The following is a 23,918-nucleotide window of genomic DNA, read 5'->3' on the forward strand; positions in this document are numbered from 1 at the left end:
GCAAAACATCGACCAGCTCCATACAGCGTCAGGGGCAGGGTATGGTACACGAACGGCCTTCTATACCTCAAAACTTGGCCTGCTTTTCCACGGGCCGTACGTTGTCACTTAAGTCATCACCAACATGAACAATCAAACCTACACCATTTCCGGGTTTACCCCGCAAGGCACACCGGATTGCCGCCAAGCTGCCGCACGAAATAGTGCCACACCTATGCCACTATTTCATTCCAGAAAGCATCAGGCATATCCCAAGGAGAATTTTTGAACCTAATTAACCTCTATCTCAAATCTATGTTCGCTACTTGGGATGGTCATACATACTTACAAAAGCAGGGAGTCTGCATAGGATCATGCATTGCCCCTGTCCTTAGCGACCTCTATCTTGCCCACCCACCAAGACAGGCAGTTAGAGCGCCACCTTGGATACTTCCAAAGTTATCAAAGTCTTCCGGTATGTTGACGATTATTTAATCGTACTAGAAACCGATCATCAAGTCTTTACAACCATGGTTGCCGAAGTTCTAGACAGCTTTAAAGGCTGCATGAACCCTTTAAACATTACGCACAAACTTCCAGTTGACCACTCGTTAAGATTCCTGGATCTGCGACTTTTTATTTTTATTTTACCTTATCATGTATGCTGGTCCTATAAGCCCAGGAGGAAAAAGCCACTTCTACCTTTCAACTGGGCGCACTCGAAACTTGTTAAGCGGAGCATTGTGCGGTTAAGTCTCAACAACGCACTTACAAAATCATGCTGCCATTCCATGCAAACAAGCTTCAACGGGCAAGTCTCTCGATTAAAATGCGCAGGATATCCAACCTCCTTACTAACATCAGTGGCCGAAAAACTCATCAAAGACATCAAGCAAGGGGACCTCATTAAACAAAAAGAAAAAGACGGGGCCAAGAAAACCGATCATTGTGCCATATATTCACAACTTTTCCCACGGTCTAAAGAAAATAGCTAATAGAGTTAACCTGGACATCGTCTTCTCAGCCCCTAACGAACTTCATAGCCTGTGCAAGAGAGTAAATACACCCACAAGAACCACAGTCAAGTTCATGAAGAAACATACAAACAACTTCGTACAGTGTACCGAAAAGGTGGTCTACCTCTTCCCTCTATCCTGTGGACGACAATACATAGGACAGACCGCACGGTGCGTCAACGATCGCCTTCGTGAGCACAACTGCACCATCACCAACAAAAACTCGGGACACCTGGGAATTCACTGCCGAGACAGTGGCTGCACAGCGCAGCTGGAGAAATGCACAGTGTTAGGCAGGAACTACGACAAGCTGACAAGAGAAATCATGGAAGCAGAGAACATTGCCAGGCAAAAGGAGAGATGTGTCAGCACTCCTTCCATAATGTTATCCAACAAAGAACTAGAGTACTTAGCCATACAATAATTTAATGGTTTAGCTTCCTATTACAAAAACACAGGAAAAAGAAGGAAGAAGAAAAGGGCAATTTTTTGCCATAGAAACCCTAGTCCCAAAAAAAGACAAAAACAAAAATTGTAAATATAACGTAGAGTTGTCAGTCAGCGCTGTGTAAGTCGCTCTTTCTTTTGTGTGCATGAAAGCTTAGAGTGCTTGTTTTGAGGGTGCGCTGTTTCCTTGTCAGTCATGAACAACCAACTCGACCGAACCTCCGTTTTAACGCACGATATAGCTTTTTTCTTTTTTTTTTTTCCACGAACAACCTGCAGCGATTGACGTCGATTTCAACCAACTCGCCTTGCACCGCGGCAGACCCTCCGATTGCAAGCGCATCACGCCGACGTCGCCATCCACGATGGCTAGACGCATAACAGAGGATCATGACAACATTAACAAAATGTGCGAGGGCGCAAGGATTTTGAGCTCGGGAGTGTAAGCAAATACGCTGGTGGCAAAGACCCGTAAGGAGAGCCTCCCCGACTCGACCGGATGGGGGCTCGACTTCGACACCCGATGCTGGATCGCGGCGTGGAAACGAGAAAGGAGGACCCCTAGAAACACGATGTGACAGGAACAAGCCAGGCGTGTGGATCAAAATAAAATACGTTTGAAAGAAGCCTGAAAACGGACGCGAATATAGCCCTCTTGTATGAAATTATTTCACAAAGCTTTCATTAAACTGTTTTGCAGTCTACAAAACCATTGATTCCATTATAACACTTTAAAAACACAGGCGAGCTGGTGAAGAACTTCCATAGTAACGGGAGACACGGAACAATAAAAATAATGGACAAGACAACAAGTGTCAAACACAGCTTTTATACCCGTTTTCATGTCAAGAACTCTGCTAAAAAGAGTCCGACTCCTCGTGAACCATTACTAATTTCCACCTTTATGTGAAGAATTGATATATGTAGCTGGATTCTACTATATATATTATCAAGACGTATACGTTCCAGCGCCAAAATCATTGCTTTTTTCTCCGACAACCAAATCTCATAAGACTGCGTCGCGTATATGAACATCTTTGTTTCATGTATGTGCTCTGCCCCTCTGTAATGCCTTCGGGCCCTGGGGGTACTTTAATAAATAAATAAATAAATAAATGCTCAAAACTTCCTATTTTTTTTTGAAAAAACGGGTATAGTTTATTTGAACAACGAACGCTCTTATATATACGTCAAGACCCTCACCACCAAAAAAGAACTTTTTTTAAAGAAAAGGTATCACCATACACCCTTTTGTCCCATATAACGCACCCCAAAACTTTAGTTCGACGCACAGACGGCCATACATTTTACGAGGGGCTTGGTAACGGAGCGATATAACTTATTAAATAGCTAAATTACGTATCAAAGACCACAGAAAGAAAACACTGAGGTTTTGCAGTTGGGCCAAGAAAACTCCGATTATTTTTTTTTTGTAGTGAGTAAAACGTACATTAGCTATTTTAATAAGTTGCTCCACAGGGCTATCAAGCCTCTCGTGAAAGTTAGTACCGCCTGATCGACGTCTGAAGCTTTGGGGCGTCTTTTATGGGGCAAAGGGTGCAAGAATACACCCTTTTTTTTTAGAGTGCAGGTCACTGAAAGCCGGACACTCGGACAGATCCAAATGATTCATGGTCACACAAACCTGCCACGCAGACGACCCCGCTTGATGACTGACCAGCCACATGCGATAACAGGCAACTCCATCAGAACCCTTACTAATATGATACACGCGTGACGAGATGTCCCTACAGCGTGCAATTCGCTCAACGAGTGTTGATGAAACGATTCTGTTGACAAAACGTGTGTCCGTGAAGCGTGTGCCCATGAAAAGTTGTCTGCGATACGTAATTCCACGAAACGAGTTTCGACGAAATCAGAGGGTCCCGTACACCTCTCCTGCTTGAAAAGTTACATCTGGGTTCTTATGTTTTTTTCTGGCGCCCCTGAGGACCACCAGAAAGAGGGTTGACCTTTTTAATTTGTGCTGAGGTTTGAAAACTAAATTTACACCGAACCCATTTGCAACTGATACAAAGTTATGAGAGATTCCATGGTAGTAAGGCACACACACAACAACCTTCACAACCGGTTTTTCCACAGGAGCCGGATTAAATCTTCAGCACCTTGAGCGCAACTCTAACAATTACATCGTGGTGATGGTCCGCTTCCAAGTGACGCATCTTTTGCAACTCAACTGCCTCACCAACCCAAAAAATACGGGATTCTTTACAGGCGTTATCCATCGCAGACACAATTACACCACTCTTAACTATTTTCAAGTGACAGCTGTCAGCAGCCAACAGAGGCTTGGCTGATTCCTTGCCGTACCTCCAGCACAGGCCCTTTTCTGTGTGCAACAGTAGGTCTATAAGTACTTAATTCGACTGTTGTGATGGCAGGGTTGTGCGGTCCAATCGACAAGGACCGCACAACCGTGTCAACGTGAACATAAGTCTAGTTTTAAAAAAAGTCTCGGACAACACTGGAGCAATGCACAACTTGATACACACACCCTGTTTTTGAATAAAAAGAGAACCATGAAAGTCTACGGCAGTGAACTCTAAATGAAACTCCAGATTGCTGATAAAACTATCTACATCAATCCCAGTGGCAGACTGCAGCTTTACTAGATTATCATCACACCACCTCCTGACCCTTATTAACAGGTCCGACTTATCCGTAGAGTAATATAAGTCCTTGATGTCTACAGTTGTCACATCGCACCTTCTCCCATGATGCGGATTCAATATTTCAATCAATTGCTCAGTTTTTGAGTGACAATGAACTGTTGCTTTACTCCTGTCAGGCATTTCTGGATAAAAACTGACAACACCTTCTGCCAAGCTCAATTTTCGTTCACACTGCCAAGCTCAACCGTTCACACCAGGATGAGATTGTTACAGTTGTGCTCAAGGTGTAAGGAACGTACGTTTAATCCGGCTCCTGTGGAAAAAAAACGGTTGTAAAGAATGTTGTGTGTGTCTTGGAATCTCTCATGACTTATATCAGTGGCAGAGAGGTTCGGTGTAAATTTAGCTTTCAAAGCTCAGCACAAATTAGTAAGGTTAACTTCCTTTTCGGGTGGTCCTCAGGGGTGCCAGAAAAAAACACGTGTGCAACACGTGCCGGAACTATTGATGGCGTCCGCCTCAATTATCTCTCTAACAGTCTTATCTTTGTGCCTAGCGAGAACAGTGGAAGAAGCAAATAATCGGTTTGCACCTGCAGTCATGTGTGGTTTTAATTGACTTTGTAGAAAAAGAGATGGTGTATTTGCGGTCCGTGGCGGGGCCACGGATCGGTTGAGATTTGGTGTGGTGACGCAGTGTAAATCTACGCTGAGGCTCTTCGATTAAATTCCCTTTATATGTTCGTTTCGAGCCTATGAACACTGTTTTGTTGTTGTTAACTTATAGCACGCCTCCGTCTCATTCTCTGCGTTTGCTTATCGGCTACGCCGGGCATCGAACGACCACCCCCTTATTGTCAGGTCTCGGTGATGACCTTCCGTCGTCGCCGGGCTCGTAACACTCGCCCCTCCCTACTCGAGCTTCCTGCCTTCGACAGTACTTCCGCATCTCGAGAGCCTCGGGCATGCGTGCGCAGTCGAAGCATGGTGGAAGGCAAAGAGCCTGTCCTAGAGGTCGAACGTTGGAAAGAGAACCAAACAAAATGTGCCCAGTGTTGGCACGCCGACGCCAGCCGCTCGGGAAAAGGTACGGAGAGACAGCCCACTCACCCTGACGAAAAGCATCCCTTGGTTGTCAGAGTCCCAATATCGCGAGTCGTGATTTGCCACGACCAGGCTCATGACAAACGTCTTGAGGGAATATGACGAGAGATTCCACATGTGCGAGTCCCTCGTGGCCTGGGAAAAAATTCATTGACAGTCACACCCTCATTTGCCAGTCTGACACCGCAATCTGACACAGAAGCAGAAAAAATTCACCGACAAACACACCCTCGTTTGCCAGTCTGACACAGAAGCATTCCACCGCACGCTTAAAGGTGTACTCCACCGTTGTTTTCATTGTCTCCGATTTGCTTGAAATTTTGCTAAACTAACCAACAAACATCGCTAAAATAGTATCCCAAATATTGGGTCAAAATATTGTTTTTTCGCGAAGTTATTGAATTTACAGTTTTGGTCTTCACCATGTTTTTCAAACTGAAAGTCTCTACTGGCAACAATGAAAAAGTGACGTCAGAGGAAGGCAGGGGTTAACTTTTTGGACTACAGAAGTTGTTCCCAACGGATTTGAAGCAGTTTCTCGGTGTCAAATGAGTGCTTTGGAAGCTCGCTCCCAAATCCGCGCTCCAGCGCGGAACAAATGATTGGCATATTCTATTTTTAGACTACTTGCTCGACTGGCAAGCCTGCCTGCCTCTGACGTCACGGCACTGAAAAGTGCGCGAATATTTGAATATTGGTTTTTGCACCATTTTCATTTGCCGATTTCACAATACCTATTATGAATTTCGCGATGCTAAATAGCGTACCGGAAAGGCTAAAGGCCGGGGAGTCAGAAAATATAGTTAGTTGAGGTAGCTCAAAAAATCGGTGGAGTACCCCTTTAAACGTGCAGTGGAATGTGATGAACATGTGGCGGTGCTTTTTTCCGTTGAATTTGACAGGAAAATTATGCCGTTGCGTCATGCGGCACTGACACCATATCATGTGACACGTTGATGTCGCATCACGCTCTGATGTCTTGCGACGCCGTGCGATGCCACGTGGCATTGCGACATCACGCGGTTCGACCAACGCAATCGAGAAAGGTCTGTGGAGGGTTTTCCAATATAGCCATCATTTTGAAAGTGCCGACTCGAGACAACAAGATTCCTCGAGTTTACCGCTGCGACGTATCGATTAACTGCCCACTTCATTCCTTAAATCAGTTGAAAGTAAGCGCTCTGTGGTGTTCTTTCTCTGTCAATGTCTTAAAGCGCAATCATGTTTTTCACGCACAATACTAACTCGCCCAACAATCAGCAACGGTAGGAGAGTTCTGAGGGAGACCATGCGTATTTTGACCTCTGGTAATTGTGTAGGCACACCGTCCTTGGCATTAGACAGTGATATGAAGCGTTTTTTGTGTCTCTATAAGGTCTTGTTTTGTGGGTTTTCTAAGAATTGTAAGGGCTGTGCTGGAGCTGGAGTTGCCTGTTATCGCATATGTGACTGGTCAGGTCATCAGGGTGGCTGGTTTGTGTGAATCATTTAGATATGTCTGAATCATGAATCATATGGGTTCTGTCTAAGTGTCCGGCTCTCGTTGACCTAGTGAAGAGGAGGTGTTTCTTTTTCGGTGGTGAGGGTCTTGAGGTATATGTAACAACGTTCGTTGTTCAAATAAACTACAAACTGTGTTTGAGACTTGTTGTTTTGTTAATTTTTTTTTATCGTTCCATGTCTCCGTTTTCTATGGAACCTCTGTTTATTAATATATTTACAGGAGTAAAAATGAAAGGGAAAAAGCATACAGACACAAGTGTATCTATTCATTTTTTATGCATAATATAGTAGGTGAAACTCATACAGAAGCAAAAAGAAACCACCAATACCCCCCCCCCCCCCACCAAAAAAAAAAAAAAAAAAAAGATGGCAGCGCCGGCGGCGTGCCGTATTTATTGTGCGGCGGCAGCGGCGGCGGCGTGCTGGCTCTGGGGATTCCGGCGGCGGCGCAGGACGGCAAGAGCAAAGCAGGCGGCAACAGCGCGGCGCGGCGGCGCACAGGTCTAATCGTGGCCCATGCCTCGCGCTCCCATCCCGCGAGTGTTTCGAGAGGCGCACGCTTCAGCCGACCGCTCGTCAGCCGCTCGTTGTACAGCACACGAACGCAATCTTTCACGGGCTTATTGAGGCACACGTCGAGTGGCTGAAGCTGTGAGGTCATCCCGCCGGGTAAGACAACGAGGTCTGTGTTGCAAGCGGCGAGCTTGTCTTTAACGCGCTGGTCCAGATGGCACTTGAAGGCGTCGAGGACGAGCATAGCACGGAGCCCCAGGCTGGCTCCGGGCCTCTTGCGCCACATGCAGTCGATCCAGTCAAGGACCATTCCGGTGTTCATCCAATCCTTTTTGTTGGCGCGCACAATGACGCCCGGAGGAAAGGTTGCCGCTTTCGGGAGCGTCTTCCGCTTGAAGATTAAGAACGCGGGCAGCTTGTGGCCGTCAGCTGTGCAGCACAACATTGCCGTGACCCGCGTCTTCTCGTTGCCGGTCGACAAAACGCGCACTTGTTTGGACCCCCTCACTTCGATGGTCGTGTTGGCGGGCATGTCAAAGTAGAGGGGCGTCTGGTCCGCGTTGGCGATTTGGCCCAGCTGGTAGCTGTGCTTGTGGCGCAACAATATTACGAACCATTGAAAGGCGCACAGCTTCTCCTCGAACGCTTCCGGCAGCCTCTGGCATATTCCAGTCCGCCTCCGTAGGGAGAGGCCTTTCCTTTTCATAAATTTTGAAATCCAGTTTCTGCTGGCCTTAAAGGGGAACTCCGCCGATTTCTTCATGGTCCCCGATTTATTTGAAATTTTGCTAAACTCGCCAAACAACATTGCCAAAATAGTATCCCAAATATTAGGTCAAAATAATTTTTTTTCACGAAGTTATTGAATTTACAATTTTGGTCCTCACCGTGTTTTTCAAACTGAAAGTCTCTTCTGGCAACAATGAAAAAGTGACGTCATTGGAAGTGCAGGGGTTCACTCTTTGGACTGTAGAATTTGTTCCCAACTGATTTGAAGCAGTTTCATGGTGACAAATGAATGCTTTGGAAGCTCGCTCCAGTCCCCACGCTCCATCACGGAACAAATGATTGACATATTCTATTTTTTAGACTGCTCGCCCGACTGGCAAGCTGACCTTCCAATGACGTCACGGCCCTGAAAAGGGCGGGTATATTTGAATGTTTGTTTTTGCATGATTTTCATTTGCCGATTTCGCAATAACTATTATGAATTTCACGATACTAAATAGCATACCAGAAAGGGTAAAGGCCGGGGAGTCAGAAAATATAGTTAGTTGAGGTAGCTCAAAAATCGGCGGAGTACCCCTTTAAATGTGCTCCTTGGCAAACCGCGATGCCTAGTGAGCTTCAGCGCTCTGACTTTGAGCACCTCAGTAGTGACTGGCATGAGGTCTGCTCAAAGCTTCTTGATGAACTCCACCAGCTAGTCCTCTATTTCCGGAAAGCGGCCTCTGTGTGGTCCGTTAAATCCTTTGTGGGTGGCCTTGCTTTGAAATATGCAGTCTTTAAGTTTTCTCCAGTCGCGCACACACGTTTCGGGGACGCCGAAAGCAGCGCGGCGGCTCTGTTGCCGTCAGTCTCGGCACACATAATCACTCTTTTCTTGAAGCCGGCTTCATAGTGGAAGCGGCGGACCTTCGTTGCCGCTGCTGCCATTGCACGCAAGTAAGCGCGCAAGTGGGACGACTTGCGTGAACGCAGAAGGAACAAAGAAGGAACAAAATGGTTGCTAAAAGCACGGAGGAAAGATGGCAAAAGGCTTCGGCGCCATCTTGAGATGGCGATGGCAATGGGTGGAACGAAATTTCCTCTGTTTTTACAGTTTCGGTTTCGTATCTGATTCTAACGCGCATGCAATTTTTTGGCCTATTTTTCCGGAAAAAAGGTGCGCGTTAGAATTGGGTAATTACGGTACAGATATCTCTAAATTTGATATGTATTTGTTCTGCTTTTTTCCCGAAAAAATAGCATTGCAGTCAGTGTTGTGCGGACTCCCTGGAATTCCTTCTGGGCGTGGCTTTGATCCTCAAAATTTCTAAAGTTCCGAGTTAACAAGTGCCGTGATTTGTGACATCACAGTGAAGAATCCTTCCAATGAAGTTGGGTGCTTGTGAAGTTTTGGCTCCTCCATGGCCACGTCACAATGAACTTGCTTTATAGGTTTGACCAGCATAAGCAATTTTAAACAGGACGAAAAAAAGCAGAAAAAACTTGATAAGGGTTGATGTAACAACTCCACCTTCCAGTAAAAAGTTGTGAATATGACTGCTGCTAGTATATGACAGACTTCAATATTCTGACAATATTTTTTTCAAACTCGATATTTAGCAAGGATACTTGTTAATTTGTGGCAAAATTTATATGAACGGCTTTATAAGCCTATATTTTTGTGTCAGCTTTCTTGTTTAGTCCATTTTTGGATAGCTTTTATCCATATGGTGGCACAGTGAACAGAGTAAATTAAAACTAAATTAGCTGGAGCAGAGGGTGGAAACTTGGGATTAAGCTTAATGAGTTCCACTAGATTATTATTTGCCTTTCCCGACTCTTTTGTTATTGTCGCATTCGTCAAACCCTCATCAGGATTTGTGACGTTCTCAGATCATGGCCTCGAGGTCGTTTTCTCAGACCCTTTTCATAAAAAGTTTCTAGTGGTAGTTGATGAACATACATTGTTTCACCGCTGTCTTCAGTGTGACAAGGGACAAGATCTGTCTTGTTCAGGAGCCCGTCAGGACTCGAAAGCAGGTCTTTCCGAGGTTGGGAGAGTACGAGCAGCCAGAGTCGCGCGGACCAGCGGAGAACTTCAAAGAGCCTGCTGTCGGCATCTGCCGGGCGCCGACATGCTTTCCGTGGATATCGCTTGCTATTGGTGAGCCGCAAGTGCCAATAGACCCTTTACAAAAAACAGCGCCATCTGTTGAACGCAGCGGCAATCAGCGTCAGCCGCCATCTTGCAGGGTTGGCGGCGGCAGCGCTGATACTAGTTGACATCGCGTGACTGGCGTGCGGCGCGTGCATTTTCGACCACGTGTGTGATGCCTACCTACTGCTGCGTGCCCCTCTGTAAACAGAGTGGGTATTTGGACTCGTCCGGAACAAGGGTACATATCTATCGATGTTCACGTTATGTTTTGACAGGTTTAGACATGATCGCGCAGTCAACAAAAGTAAAAGCCAGCACTGAGTATCGTGCCTTGCATCCTTTGTTCCTAAGTGAAGTTTGCAGCATTCGTAGTCCGATTCCCTTGTTTCAGCTAGGGAGGAGACTACACTGTATCAGTGACTGATACTTTCCACACTCCGTGGGTGACGTGGTGATGCAATGCTGCTCAAGGGTGTAGCTTTCTTGCTATCCCACAGCTGCGTGCGAAGCTTTACATCCGCGCATCTCTGATTTTATTTCATGTACGAGCGAAGCCAATGCTGCAAGAACCCGACGCTGTGAACATTGCACACATACTCACGCGGTGAAAGCCTTTTAGATAAGTGTTTGTAGCGTGGACTTCGCTCTCGGCCTGTTCTCCACATCTTTAAGCGCGAAATACATGCGCGTCAAAACTGTCCGATCCGACGTGCGAACTGCCGGAGCGGACGCTCGAGGGCGAGGGTTTTCGTAGCCTCCGATGCGACGAAAACCCTCGCCCTCGAACGTCCGTTCCGGCAGTTCGCCGTCGGATCGGACAGTTGGCGTAGTTTGCCTTCACGAACGACGAGATGACAAACCCCTCCACAAGGAAATTGTAACTTCTCTCGAAGCAACGCACCGATTCCGATCGACTCTCGTAGAAACGTTCCACTTCGTTGTCTTTCACAGCTGGAAGTTGGGAGATGTCGGTTACCCAACCGGTGATGGGGAAAACCCCGCTTGTAGCCATGCAGGAGCGAGGTAAATAAGAAAGTGTCGTTGGAGAGAGCAGCACCTACAGCCGCACGCGCGTCCGGGCGTCCGGAACAACCCTGCAAGATGGTGTCGGCCGCCCAATGTAGCGGCACTCGTTTAGCGGATTTTCACCGTTGCCAGATATTTTGAAAGGGGTCTATAACATTCTACACTACTGTGTGTACATGCCTTCCACAAACGTCTTCTGCAATGTTCTGCATCCGCATTTTTGCAACTGACTGCACCACACTCAAACTCAAATGTCTGAACTAGGCTTCACTCTCAACGTAGACAGAAATCAGAATGTAGGACTGTAACTGAGCTGATGAAGCAAGCCCTTGCCCGCAGACCGAACACTGATGCTCGGTGCCGTCTTTGTGCAGAAGAGATCCACCGCCTTTATCAGATCCGAATCGAACCTCTGGTTTTATACCTGTTACAATGATACTGCAAAGGGCAGATTCCTCAAACTTTGCAATCTTGACATCCTGTTTCTGCGTATGCATGTGTTCTCCACATCTTAGATATGAACAGGGCACAAGATATATCCTCGTTTAAAGAAAAAGACCAAGAAAAAAGACAATCACAAGCAAGTGCTCATCCTTGTCCACCTCCTTGCATCATGAACCAACTAGCTTAACAGCAAGTATTGATATATCCTCAACTATGCACCTGACTTTTATCTTTTTCTGGTTCCATCGTGTGCGTGTTTGCACAGTGTCCGTTTGTATGCAGACACAGGTATTTCGTGGAGTCAGGTCAACCTTTGGTTCAGAGACATCCATGGAAGACTGCTCCCAGTCTGGAACAAGGTCTTCATTTCCAACTGGGCTGGGGTTTGGATTTGGATCCGCGACCGAACTGGCAGCACCCGTTGCCGCTCGTTCGACGATGGCTTCGCCAACAGCTTGCGTTTTTAAACAATGTTGCACATCGCATCATTCTTCTCCTATTCTCACGCAACTTCAACAAGCAAAACCCAAAGTCAGCCAATATATAACTCAAACTTGTCAAAAGTACTTGTGAACTAGGAAGTAAAGTAAATCTACCAGTAAAGAGAGCAGAGAGAGCACTCGCGTGCATGTGGATCGGGTCCCTGTGGTCTCTACAGCAAGCAAAAAGGCATGAATAGTGTGTGTCATTGAAAACACGTGACTTTTTAACTAAAAGAACCAAATACTTTTAGAAACCAATATTTGACTTACGTCCTTGCGTCTCCTCTTCGCAAACGCGCCACGATGAAGGGTTCGTGGCGCAACGACGTAGTTGAAGATGGTCGGCACGGCGTATGGCTTTAGTCTCGGAACCTTCTACCCTAGACCGAATTCCTTTGAAGGGCGCGAGCTGAGCTCGTATTTCTCGTCTGCGTAGTGTACGCTGCACAAGCGAGATGCTTTCGTAGGAACACAGTGCATCCGACGCACTGTAGTAATCCATCTTGCTCGCCGCTGCGGGTCTCGTGGAAACACGAGACGTCGCGTCTTGGTTCGCACGCTAATGGTTGTGGCACCCACCGCATAACAGAAGTCACCGCCCATTCATAAATATGAGGTCTAGAGCATAGCCACATTAAAAAGAATGGATCAGAGACAACTGCACTGCACTTGACAACACAGGAGGAGGGCCACGATGACTGATGTGACGTCAAAGCGTCTGCTCTCGACAATGTTGCCACGAAAACATTGTTTATTTCCAGACAAAATTTGAGCGCAGTTTGGACTTGGATTAAAATTTGTTTACCCATACAAGGTAGCATAAGAAATTCAGGATGTTGTGCGGAACGTATATGTCTGGGCACAACGACAATAGATTTCAATTGTTTCATTGAAGGCAAAATTTCACCGGACATTCCCTTTAAGATTAAGTACCATTAACTGTTTCGGTAGGCGTTAATTTGAGCATTTCTGATTTTTTGTATTAGTTTGTAGGTTTAGTAAAAATGGATGTCCACCTACAGCGACAGTGGGACTTTGCACTTCAAGTGAGGGAACTGAACGCATATTTTATTCAACATTTTATGAGTTACTTTTTACAAGTTAGGTTTCGGGTGGAAGAATAACAAAGCTGGAGTGACACCGGCAAAACAATGAAGCTCATTTCTTGGTATGAAAATGAAAGCAGGGCCGATCAGTTTCAATTCAGAGGTAGATATCACAGGACGTGCTACTGTGCTGAATCTTCTTTGAGCAGCCAGGGTTCCTGCATCGTGCAGCATTCTTGATGTCGTCTTTCTTTGGCATGTGATGTTCCTACACCGCCCGGACTTGCAAGCTTGGCAGCAGCTTGACTCTTTTGCGCAGAACTTCCACCGTGTCTTCGTCGGTGAAGTTTAAACTCTAGATCCTCTTCAAGGGGGGTACTGAGAAGTGACTCAGCCACATTGATTTTGAATTCGATGTACTGCATGGCAGGTTGCTTCACATTCTTCTTGTTTCCACGGTACTCCATCTATGCAATCATGCAGGCCAGGTCAACGAGGTGAATCATTGTCCTGAGGCTCCATATTGAGGTATGGCGGTGTTGGCTGTAAAATGACATCAGCCTGTCGCAGAGGTTAACGCCTCCCATTTTGTCGTTGTACTTTTGAACCACCATTGGACGAGGATGGTACTTTCCTTATTTTAAGAAACACCTAACAAAGCAAGAGAAAAAGAATCGTAACAAGCAACCCCTTCAGATCATCGGGGACGTTAACATCTCTGACAGAGCCGGAAACATGCTCGATCAGGGGCCGAAATTGGCCTTACAACCACGGCTGGAGCCCATCGACAAGGTGTTGCACTCATAAGAAGTATCGCATCCAAAGCTCATGCTAATAATGTTCCGCAGATTCTCAGTGAAGGACTTGAATGCATTGCAAGCCAGAAAAACTCACACAATGCAAGTATGAGCTTCGGTCCCATAGTTCAGGAGCTCATTTACAAAAACCTAAATTTGTGGGTTTCTGACAAAAAAGGTGGATTTGTTGTCCTGGATCCAGCTGTGTGCAGCAAGCGAGCCACTGCAGCTTCGGTAAAAATCTTTCTTCCGGTTGATGATAGACAAACCAAAAAAGCCAAGCAGGTGGCCCTGAGGCTGCTGGATCATAATAACTTAACCAGCTTAAGCACCAAACTCAGGAAAACAAAAGAGAGCCATTCAGAAGTGTTTTTCTTGGTAAAGACTCATAAACAGGACATACCGTTTCTGGTCATAGTGTCCAAACGTGGAACCTGGCAAACCCATCTTTCGTCTTACCTAGAAAATAACCTGTCCTGCTACAAATTGATGGTCCTTACAGAATAAGATATTCAGAACAACTTATTGCTTATTTTCAGGCTAATGGAGCTAATGTTGTGTGCAGTTTTTCCATAGACGTTCACAATATGTATTATTCAATCCCCTCATGGAAATTCTCCAATCTATCACCGAGACAAAAGGCATCACTGCATTTCAGAACGCAGTTGGGATAAATGTGGACACGTTTTTGGAACTATTAGATGTCTATTTGTCGGCAACAGTACCACAATATCAGGGTCAACACTATGTGCAAAGAAGTGGGGTTTGTATTGGTTCTCGGGTGTCGCCGAAATTATGTGATCTATTCCTGGTGGCCTGCGGCAAGTTGATTGAGAACAATTTGAAGGCTCCAAGGGTAATAGCCATCTTCCGCTATGTGGATGATTTCCTAGCACTTTGTGGCACGGAGATAGATGACCACGCAAGTGGATGCAGACGTGCAGCTGTGCAGTGTTTCCAAGAAAATTGCCCTGACCTCATTTCCACACATGAATCCCCTGTCGATAGAAAGATAAAATTCCTAGACGTTGGGCTTACATTCACTCCAGGACACATGTGCTGGAGGTACGATCCTTGGTCAGCTAAAGGGTCTCTTCCCTTCACGTCCGAGCATTCAAGAACTGTCAAGAGAAGTGTTGCCCTCACGGCTCTAGTGTCTGCGTTATAGAAATCCTGTCGAAACAAGTTATCGCAAAGCTTTGGCCGACAAGTATCATGACTACGAGAAGCCACTTATCCAGCAAACACTATTGGCCAAAAGGGAAATGGTGTGTCCATGGCCACACCAGTACCAAACATTTTCTGAACATTTGGTCAAGGGAAAGAGATATGTCCGTGGCCAAAAAATTGTCGAACATCATCTGAACACTGTTGGACAAGGGGAAAACAGTACGTCCATGGCCAAACAAGCACTGAACAGCTTCTGAATTTTGGGGGCCAAGTGGAAAATGGTAACTCAGTGGCCAGACAAGGGCCAAATAGCTTCTGAACACTGGTGGCTAATGAAAAAAAAGAGAGATCTGTGACCAGATGCTTTCCAGTCATCTTAGGATCACCAGCAGCAAGCATTTTGTCAATGGTCAGACTGGCCAAGCAGGTGCCAAGCAAATACTAGTCATTGGCCACCAAAATTTTGTGCTGCATGGGTACTTATCATCGACATAATCTCCTGTGCTGAGACACCATGGACATGCGTAGTACCCGTTGAAGAGTACGAGGTTTTTGACAGAAGGGCGTGTGGGGGCATTTATGCAGCAGCACAAGACGTAATCTCTCTGAGTTTTGGGTGGCTTGGTTCTGCCAGGGTATTAGTTGCATGCTGTTCAGTCTCTCCACGAACTTCCCAAGAAACAAGGTCACGTTGGTATGGGGCCCTTGCTAGGCCAAAGTCCAGTAGGCACAGAAATATGGAACCGTTCGGGCACTGGTAGTTCGTAGACTGTGAATTTGGTTGGCTATACCAAAGCACCGGAAGGCGTGAACATTAGACTCTCATCTGTGTTCACAGTCAACATGAGATCACTGCTTTGCAGAGTTCCTGAGGACTGGAGCTTGGCACAGGCCTACGCTTGTGTGATCGCCTTGACGACAGTTTTGCTTGTTCCCCAATGTCCAGCTGTCTGACTCGGCTTTTCACGAAGGGCAGGCATGTGCCGCTGAATCATGTGGTTCAGTTGCCTGTGGTCGTCGAGCACGACAGAAATAATGCTCTCCTTATAGGCCTCCTTCAAACTTCTTATTCTTCTGCTGGTAAGAGAAAAAGCCATTGTCTTTTATGTCCTTCAGCAGGACATTGTATTTATGGCAGGAACAATGCCGTGCGTGTAAGCATGCTCCCGTCCAATACTTCCTAAGATGTGTTTGTGCAACAGACATTGCTGCCAAAAATCCCACATATATTTTCCTATAAACAACTGTGAACGTGAAACGTTCGCGGTTATAACGAAATAGTGGCCACAACGAAGCGATCACGATTTCTCATTCCCTTTCTCACTTCGTTACCCGAAGTCAGTTATAACGAAATTGCGGATATAGCGAAGTGATTTCTGATTGCCGTTGACTTCGTTATAACCGGTCTCGACAGTACTCGCAAATGCTGGCAGCCATGTTTGTTAGAGTTTGAAGTCAGTTAAACCAGCACTCTCATGATATTTTTGCATAGTACACTGTATGCTGATTGTTACATTATAAATGAACTAATATATGTTGGTGTGTAAAGTAATTGTGAAGTACCTAATTGAATTTCTGTTATGTTTTTGGAGGTACATATGCCGATCCCCCTGGTCTGTCTCCTACGCAACCGACGCTCTATGCTGTGCCGTGCTGAGCTACATGTCAAGGATGAGGGTGGCCGGCAAGGGCGCAATTCACTGAGTTGCCCAACGGGGTTTCATGACGTGAGTCAGGCTGGTGATTCCAACTCCGGTACTTGGTCGGATCAGAGACACATGTAGTCGAGGTAACGTTCGGGCAAATTCTCGGAGCAAGCTACTTGAGCCGCCCCATTTATTCACACACCCAACAATATTCCTCAGGGCACACCCAATCACAACTCTTACCTTGGCTGTCACGATTCCGATAGGCGGTGAAATCTGCGCGTGCTAAGGAGAAATCCCTCGTGCCTAGAGTTCTTGTATAGGCTCCCTACAGGAGACAGAGTTGCGCATTCATCTCCGTAGCGCCGTCTTTCCTGCACGGCATGTTGATCCCACTCGTCACGTGACTGAATTTGGCGAATAGCAGCGCTGCGCGTTCGATTCGCGCAGCGCACTCAAAAGCAGGGGAACGTACGCCGGGGCGTGTGTAAGGTCTACTTTTCTGCACGGCACTTCATCTGGCTCCTCATGTGATCGGATCTCGGCGAATAGCGGCACGGCGGCACGTGGAAAACAGGCGCACAACTCTGGCTCCCCTAGGGAGCCCATACAGGAACTCTACTCGTGCCGAGAGTGCAGTGCTATCTAGTGCTGCATTGAAGTAAAAGGCAACGCCTACCCTTAACTCCCGTAGATGGCACTAGCTTGCAACACTACAATTCCTTTCTGATAGTAATGCATAATTTTAATTAATTTTTTATGGTAGCACTTTTTGTTCTAATTGCAATTTAGCTACTTGGAAGGAAAGTGGTTGTAATTGTAGTTAAATTACATTTTCAAAGTAATTTATGGCTGTGATATTGTTCTTCGTTTTAGCTACCACTCAAAGCTTCCACAACCCTCCTTTTCCAAAGTCGTATCATCGTTGAATGAGGAACTGGAGAGACAGTCATGCCGCACTGTGCCGAGAGAGAGAAGTCCTCTATCGGAGCACGTACGAGTCTGTGATGCAAACCAATTGTCCAAAGACTTTGGTGCCCTTGCTTGGTGGCACGGAGTCTATCAGATTTGGGCACATTGTCCCCACTAGTGCCTAAGTTCAGCAGTTGGGTGATAGTTCCCTGGCCCACACAGACGTCAAATGCATAAGTAAATCCACTAACACCAGTTTGTGCAAATCAAATCAAATCAAATCAAATGGTTTGTTTTTCCATTCAACAAAAAATGGGGGAAGGCCGAAGAAAAAAGCTGATAAATCAGCTTGACATGGTCCTCGGCCACCCTACAGAAATAGTGGCGCTGGCAATGGAAAACTATACGCTGAAGAGTTAGGAAGTAAAATAGTCAGTGAAAATACAAAAGGGCATGTCAGGAGCAATGGGTAGAAGTATTAAACAACATTGAGAAACTGACTAGAAACACCTTGATCCCCCACTTGGGGGGCTTAATTCTTACGTACTGCTTTAACGCACACCGTCCTTCGAACGGAATGATAATTTCATCCAACGCATTGAGCTTTTCAAGCTAAGTAGTTGTGTCTTCCGATCCCCAGATAACAAGTGGTTGAACCTTGGAAAAATCTATTGTGGCCAGGATCTCCAGGTGCATTCATCGTAGTGTTGTCATTGACATAAAACTGTGTCCTCGGTTTGCTGAATCAGTTACTTGGCATCATGTCAGTGGCAGGTGCATGATACTTTGCATGGCTCCAGTACATTTTGTGGAATGGAATCATGAAAACACCGTAAATGGCATAAATGCCACTTAACTTTTTCATCTACTTTGCTGTTGTCTTGACAGAGTTTCCACTTTTCTGTACCAAATAGTTTGGTTTGTCAAGCAAAGTTCCTGAAGATGGAGTCATCTTGGAAAATTTTGAAGTAGGTATATGGTGATGTCAGTTTTGTCTGGTAGAGGTCCAAACTGTTCTGTGAACTTTGCATTCAGAGGAACAATGTGGTTTTTCTTCCACATCGGTGTTTTCTTTTTTAGAAGCTTTTTGCCCTTGCTGCATACCTGGAAAAGTACCCGTGGTGGTTCTCCTCTATTCATCAATGCCCTCAGTTCCTCAAAAGTGAAGAACACCCAAAATGTTAAAAAGGCAACTGCTGTAAGTCGGGGTGAAAAGAAAAATTGTACACTAACACACCAACCGTAAAAATCGACTCTAAAGATGGATGCTTTCCAGAATACAGCAGGATGAGAACCAGGCGAGGTCAAATTTCGGCAATCCGAGTTCAGGCCCGGAATCCACCATTCCCTTACACAACACGAACTCAGCCTCAACTGTAGTTAAAGGTCTCCCAGTATTCGATCAAGAAAGTGACGGGCAAGTGGCATGGCACCTCCCGACTGCAGGAGGCTCCTTTGGTGGAGCAGGCACTTGCCATTAACTTTTGATTGGCTTGCATTGACTTTGGTTATTGTGTGACTGTTTTCTTTGCAAGTTTTAGATCAAAAGTGGAGCTTCCCAGATGACATTTTTATTTGCACCGTGGAGGTACTTGAATACTGAACACTTTTTGAAGGCAGGAACAACCATGCCATGTGGAAGGCTGTACTACGCTGCGGGCACCAATTCAGCAATGTTCAAAGCATACGGTCACTTGATACTTCCCAAAGGTGTCAGCCCTCATCACTGACAAACTCGGGAAATTTATTTTCCTAATTCGAATGAAAACAAGGTCCTCAAAACACGTTTTGGTCTGGTCAGGGTTTTTCCAAAAACATGTGGACATTGGGGGGAGGGGAGGGGAGGGAAGGGAAGGGAAGGGAAGGGAAGGGAAGGGAAGGGAAGGGAGGGGAGGGGAGGGGAGGGGAGGGGAGGGGAGGGGAGGGGAGGGGAGGGAGGGAGGGAGGGAGGGAGGGAGGGAGGGAGGGAGGGAGGGAGGGAGAGAGAGAGAGAGAGAGAGAGAGAGAGAGAGAGAGAGAGGAGAGGAGGGGGAGGGAGGAATGGGCTCTTAAGCACTGAAATACTACACGCTGCTCTTTTGCGCTTTTTTGAGCGCACTGTGCCTGCACATTAATGATGCCAAATGCAGGCATCAGTCTGACAAGCATAGTTCTGCCAGATTCACTGGATCTGGACGTTCCAAAGCATTATATGTTTCAAAGACCACCTTTTTGTTTATCCTTGATAAAATATAGGGGTGGCTGGTACATCACAAAGCTTGGCGATCAGTTGGGCTAGTGGGCGGCAGAGCGACCGCCGCCCTTCGGGGGGGGGGGGGGGGGGGGGGGGGGGGTGGATGGGGAGGGGGGGAAGCCCTGGGTCTGGTTCACGTCAAAAAAAGCACGTCCCGCTGGCGCCCCTGTGGTATAGACCTTTTCTATGTAGTCGTCGCCATCTTGTGTGTTGCAGCGACAGCCACGCCGTCTGCCATACAATTGTTGTGCATCCATTTTGGTATGTGGAAAGCAGCTTTAGTCCTAGCTCTCGCTCTATCCCCATTGATTCCGTGCATTGTATTGTATCTTCATTGTTTTCCCTTTAGTTCTTAATTTGTTTGTTATTGAAAGTGTGGATTATTCTTGTATTGTGCCATGTTTATTTGCCTTCATGGTGCCCATTGTTGCGCCAAGAGCGCCGAGAGGTTCGTAGCCAGCGTCGCCGGTAATCGAAATCGGAGGTATGTTCACTTTTCCTGGGCACGTTTGCTCTTCGCGTGTTCTTTTTTGTCAAGAGTGACAGCTTTTTGCGAATGAGTAACAGTGAGTTTCTATGGGCGAGTGAGGGCGATCCCTGGCATGGAAGTATCATCGTTTAATCATAGAAATGCTCACATGGGACTTGGCAATGCAGGCCGATTGGTTTATCATTCACGCATGGTGCACTGTCGAGATACAATCGTGAGTAACCAAGACATCTATACTTCGTATGATGCGCAGAGGTGTCTGGACTATTCAGGAGATGGGGGGAGGGGGGCGACGGTGGACGTGGTGGTGCCACTCAGCTACCGAAATCCTATGACCTTAGTCATGATGTTAGCTACTTCATGTAGCCATGACCTTACCAATATGCATTTATTTAGTTTTGCTCGAGCAATAGCTGGACCTTCACAAGGCCCGTTTCTTATGTTCCATTATATTGTTGTATTTGCTAGGCTTCCTCGTTCTACAAGTCAGTCATGAAAAATGTTGTGTGTGTCCTTGTTCAACGCCTTGCAATCATCTGTTTAGCACTGCAGGGATGATTGTGAAGTAAATGACCCTGCTCATTCCAGATAATATCAGGAAACCTCTTTGCCTTCATGGTTGGGAGTAATATTCTGTTATTTGAGTGTTCTAAATTGAAGGTTCAAGTTTATCCCCAGCTGAAAATGTGCATTGCATTGTTTAGCACACAGCAAAAGGAAGCAATGAAGAACGGGCGTTCCTGCCCTTTTCACAATATATTGAGCCTGCAAATGAGTGCAACCGAAAATTCGACTATTGCTTAACAATGAAACGGGCTAAAATTTAAAATCAACACCCAGCCCTAGTTATCTCCAAGAGCGTGACTAACAAAGCATTTTCAGAAAGGACATGAATAAACAATGAAGGCATTAGGGTTCATGTCATGCAATGGTCTTCCCTTTTGTGAAAGCTGGCATGTTCAGCTTCACTCCTTGCAGTTCCAGGTGGGTGTCCAAAGCGAACCCATGATTGGCCATAATTTCGTCGCCATGCTGGAGGTGGTCCTCGACCCTGCAGTGCCGCACAATATATTTATCAGAAGCCCTCCCACCATACACATTTCACACATACATGGTGAAACCATTGGGGGCAATAACTGTAAAAAATTTGACTGTGTTATTTGCTTTGTAGGAGCTGAATGTTTGAGCTCGAGCTATCAGCTTCCTAGGCCTCCGCAGAAGGATTTCCGTACAATCAAAGATGCAGGTCATCTTGCTGTACCCACCTTCAACAAAGGAGGCAGGCATACTGCTTTGAATGTGTGATTGTGGCAGCCAGACAACAATATAGTTCATTATCTTCTTTAGGATCACAAGCATATTCCTCACTATGTCACCAATTCTAGTGACAGAGGTCTCAAACGTCCTAGCCAGGTCCCCATAAAGGAGGCCTAAGCGCAATCTCATCAGTTTTATGAGAAGCTGATCTTCTGCGGGCAACCGAAAGTTTGCGGTGGTCATTTTACAAATGGCTTCTGCAAGACTCAGAAACACGGTCTTCAAAACACCTGTATAAAACATGCTGTCTGAAGCCAATATTTTCAACCCAATACAGGCTTTCGAGACTCCTTGATAGAGTAGCTGTGGTCTTCTAGTGTCAGAACTTCCCACTGAGTTCCTTGATCTTTTGTTGTCCCCTGAGAAAGGTAAAATCAAAGAAGTTAGTTGCTTTACAGAGATTATGCTGCTTAAAGGGATGGTGAACGGAAATTTGGATTTCAGAAAAAACAATGCAGGAGATGTAGGCGGGACGCTACAATCCCTACAACACTACTCGTAAGGCGATATCTCGAATGGACCGTCGTATTTATGGAAAAAGAGGTCGAGAGTGAACCAGGCCGTCAAGATACCTAGTTTCCTCCTCTCTTCGCTTCGCTCCCTCAAGGCGGCGACGCGGAGAAGACGCGAGGCCGTTCCCTCTCCTCCTCGGAGAAACATGACGTGAACATTTCTGTCCTTTTCTTGAAAAATACGGTCATCCGTTCGAGATATCGCTGTACGAGTGATGTTTTGGTGTTTGTAGCATCCCGTTGCACGCTTTTGCCACCGTGTTTTGTAGAATCCAGATTTCGGTTCAGCATCCCTTTAAAGAAGGCAATAACTTACTCTAGGGCAGTGTCATGCTTTCATAGTGCCTCGATCATTAAGTCCACTCTGCAAAACCTAAACCATGATCCACATCAATGAGACGTTGGGCAGCCTGAACTACTACATCTCTCTCATAACATTGCATTGCAGTGATGATATTTCATTTACATAAACTTGTGCAGCCCTACACTTTCATGAAGGATGGATGAGGATTTATCATATCTAAAGGCACCACAATAACTTTGATTGTAACTGTCAAGTTTTCTTGGCCCTGGCATGGCAGAGCCTCAGGCTGTGGGGCTGGCGGTGTCATAGGGCCAGCGGGGTGTGCTGGGGTTTTTTGATGCGCTAATGCGGAGGCATAACAACAGTAAGAACGAACTCGCAAGAGTGGCCCGCATTTCATCCGAAAGGCGGTTTGCTTACAGCATCCAGCAGCCATAGTAAACATACAATTAAAACAGCGCAAACTAACACAGGACAAGTAGAAGAAGGGGCACAGACACAGCGCAGCCTCACGACTTACTCTCTTTTTCGTCATCTTGGAACACATAAACATAAGAAGGCAAAGAAAGGAAAAAAAAAAAAAGAAGAATCTGACATGTAGGACGTCTTCACTGTCATGTGCCATCTGAAAAATTTCTAACAGAAAGTACCATTATAAAAAACAAATAAAAAAGTAAATTAAATTATAGAGAAATATATAACTATACATTGTTCCACTTCAGGTCTGAGCGAAGCCTGTTTACTATGCACCACCGACTAACCCACCTCCAAACATTACTCCAGCAGCCAGTCGGGTTTCCGCAACAAGCTTTGCACGGGCGGCTGGAACGGTACTGTCTTAGGTCAGGACACGAACTGGTAAACCCTGGAGGTGCGCAGCGCCATTTGAATCCCCTAGTGCCCGGAGGCTGTACGAAAATCAACGTGGCGGTGCAGCGAAACCAAAACCGTAACCGCAGGGCTGCGCCATTGTGCTTGAATGGAGGGGCGGTAGTTTGCACCACCTAACCTACATATTAAAACTGGCTTCTTTTTTCTTTTTAACCTGGCTTGCATATTATTTTGCTAGGTTTCTGCTGCTTTGCTGCTAGTTTTTGCATTTCAATGCTCGTTTATGTGCGTGGAGATGCACACAAGCCAGCATTGAAACGTGAGGCCAGCAGCAGAAACTTACGAAAGCAACACAAGTGACATATACACAAAAAATATACAAAGCTTGTTCTTTTGCGTTCATTTTATTCAAGAAACAGTACAAAATACAGAAGAAATTCCTCACTATTTTACACACAAGAATCAAAGAAGTGAACAACAACAAAACAGGATAAAAAGTTATGATTACGTGCGACAAAGATGATGATATGCGTCCTTGCAGAAATATTTCACTAAATTTACATGAAAGTTTTGATAGTCCACGCAGAACCGCAGGGTTCCGTCCTTCTTTCTTACGAGGACGACTGGGAACGCCCACGGACATCTTAA

General features: G+C 46.0%; 1 protein-coding gene and 1 pseudogene across 1 annotated transcript in view; one reads left to right on the top strand and one right to left on the bottom strand.

Moving 5' to 3' along the window:
- Positions 1-18,288, top strand: part of LOC120843729 — a 59,361-nt gene extending 41,073 nt beyond the window's left edge. The window contains exon 2 of the mRNA XM_042291374.1: positions 18,224-18,288. Coding sequence (XP_042147308.1) covers positions 18,224-18,288 — 65 coding nt within the window. The remainder of the gene's footprint in view (positions 1-18,223) is intronic.
- A 2,847-nt stretch (positions 18,289-21,135) lies between these two features.
- On the bottom strand, positions 21,136-23,214 carry LOC115323940 (annotated as a pseudogene).
- Between the last annotated feature and the right edge of the window lie 704 nt (positions 23,215-23,918).

Source organism: Ixodes scapularis, unplaced genomic scaffold, assembly GCF_016920785.2.
Source record: "Ixodes scapularis isolate PalLabHiFi unplaced genomic scaffold, ASM1692078v2 PGA_scaffold2__306_contigs__length_199485367, whole genome shotgun sequence".
Lineage (NCBI taxonomy): Eukaryota > Metazoa > Arthropoda > Arachnida > Ixodida > Ixodidae > Ixodes > Ixodes scapularis.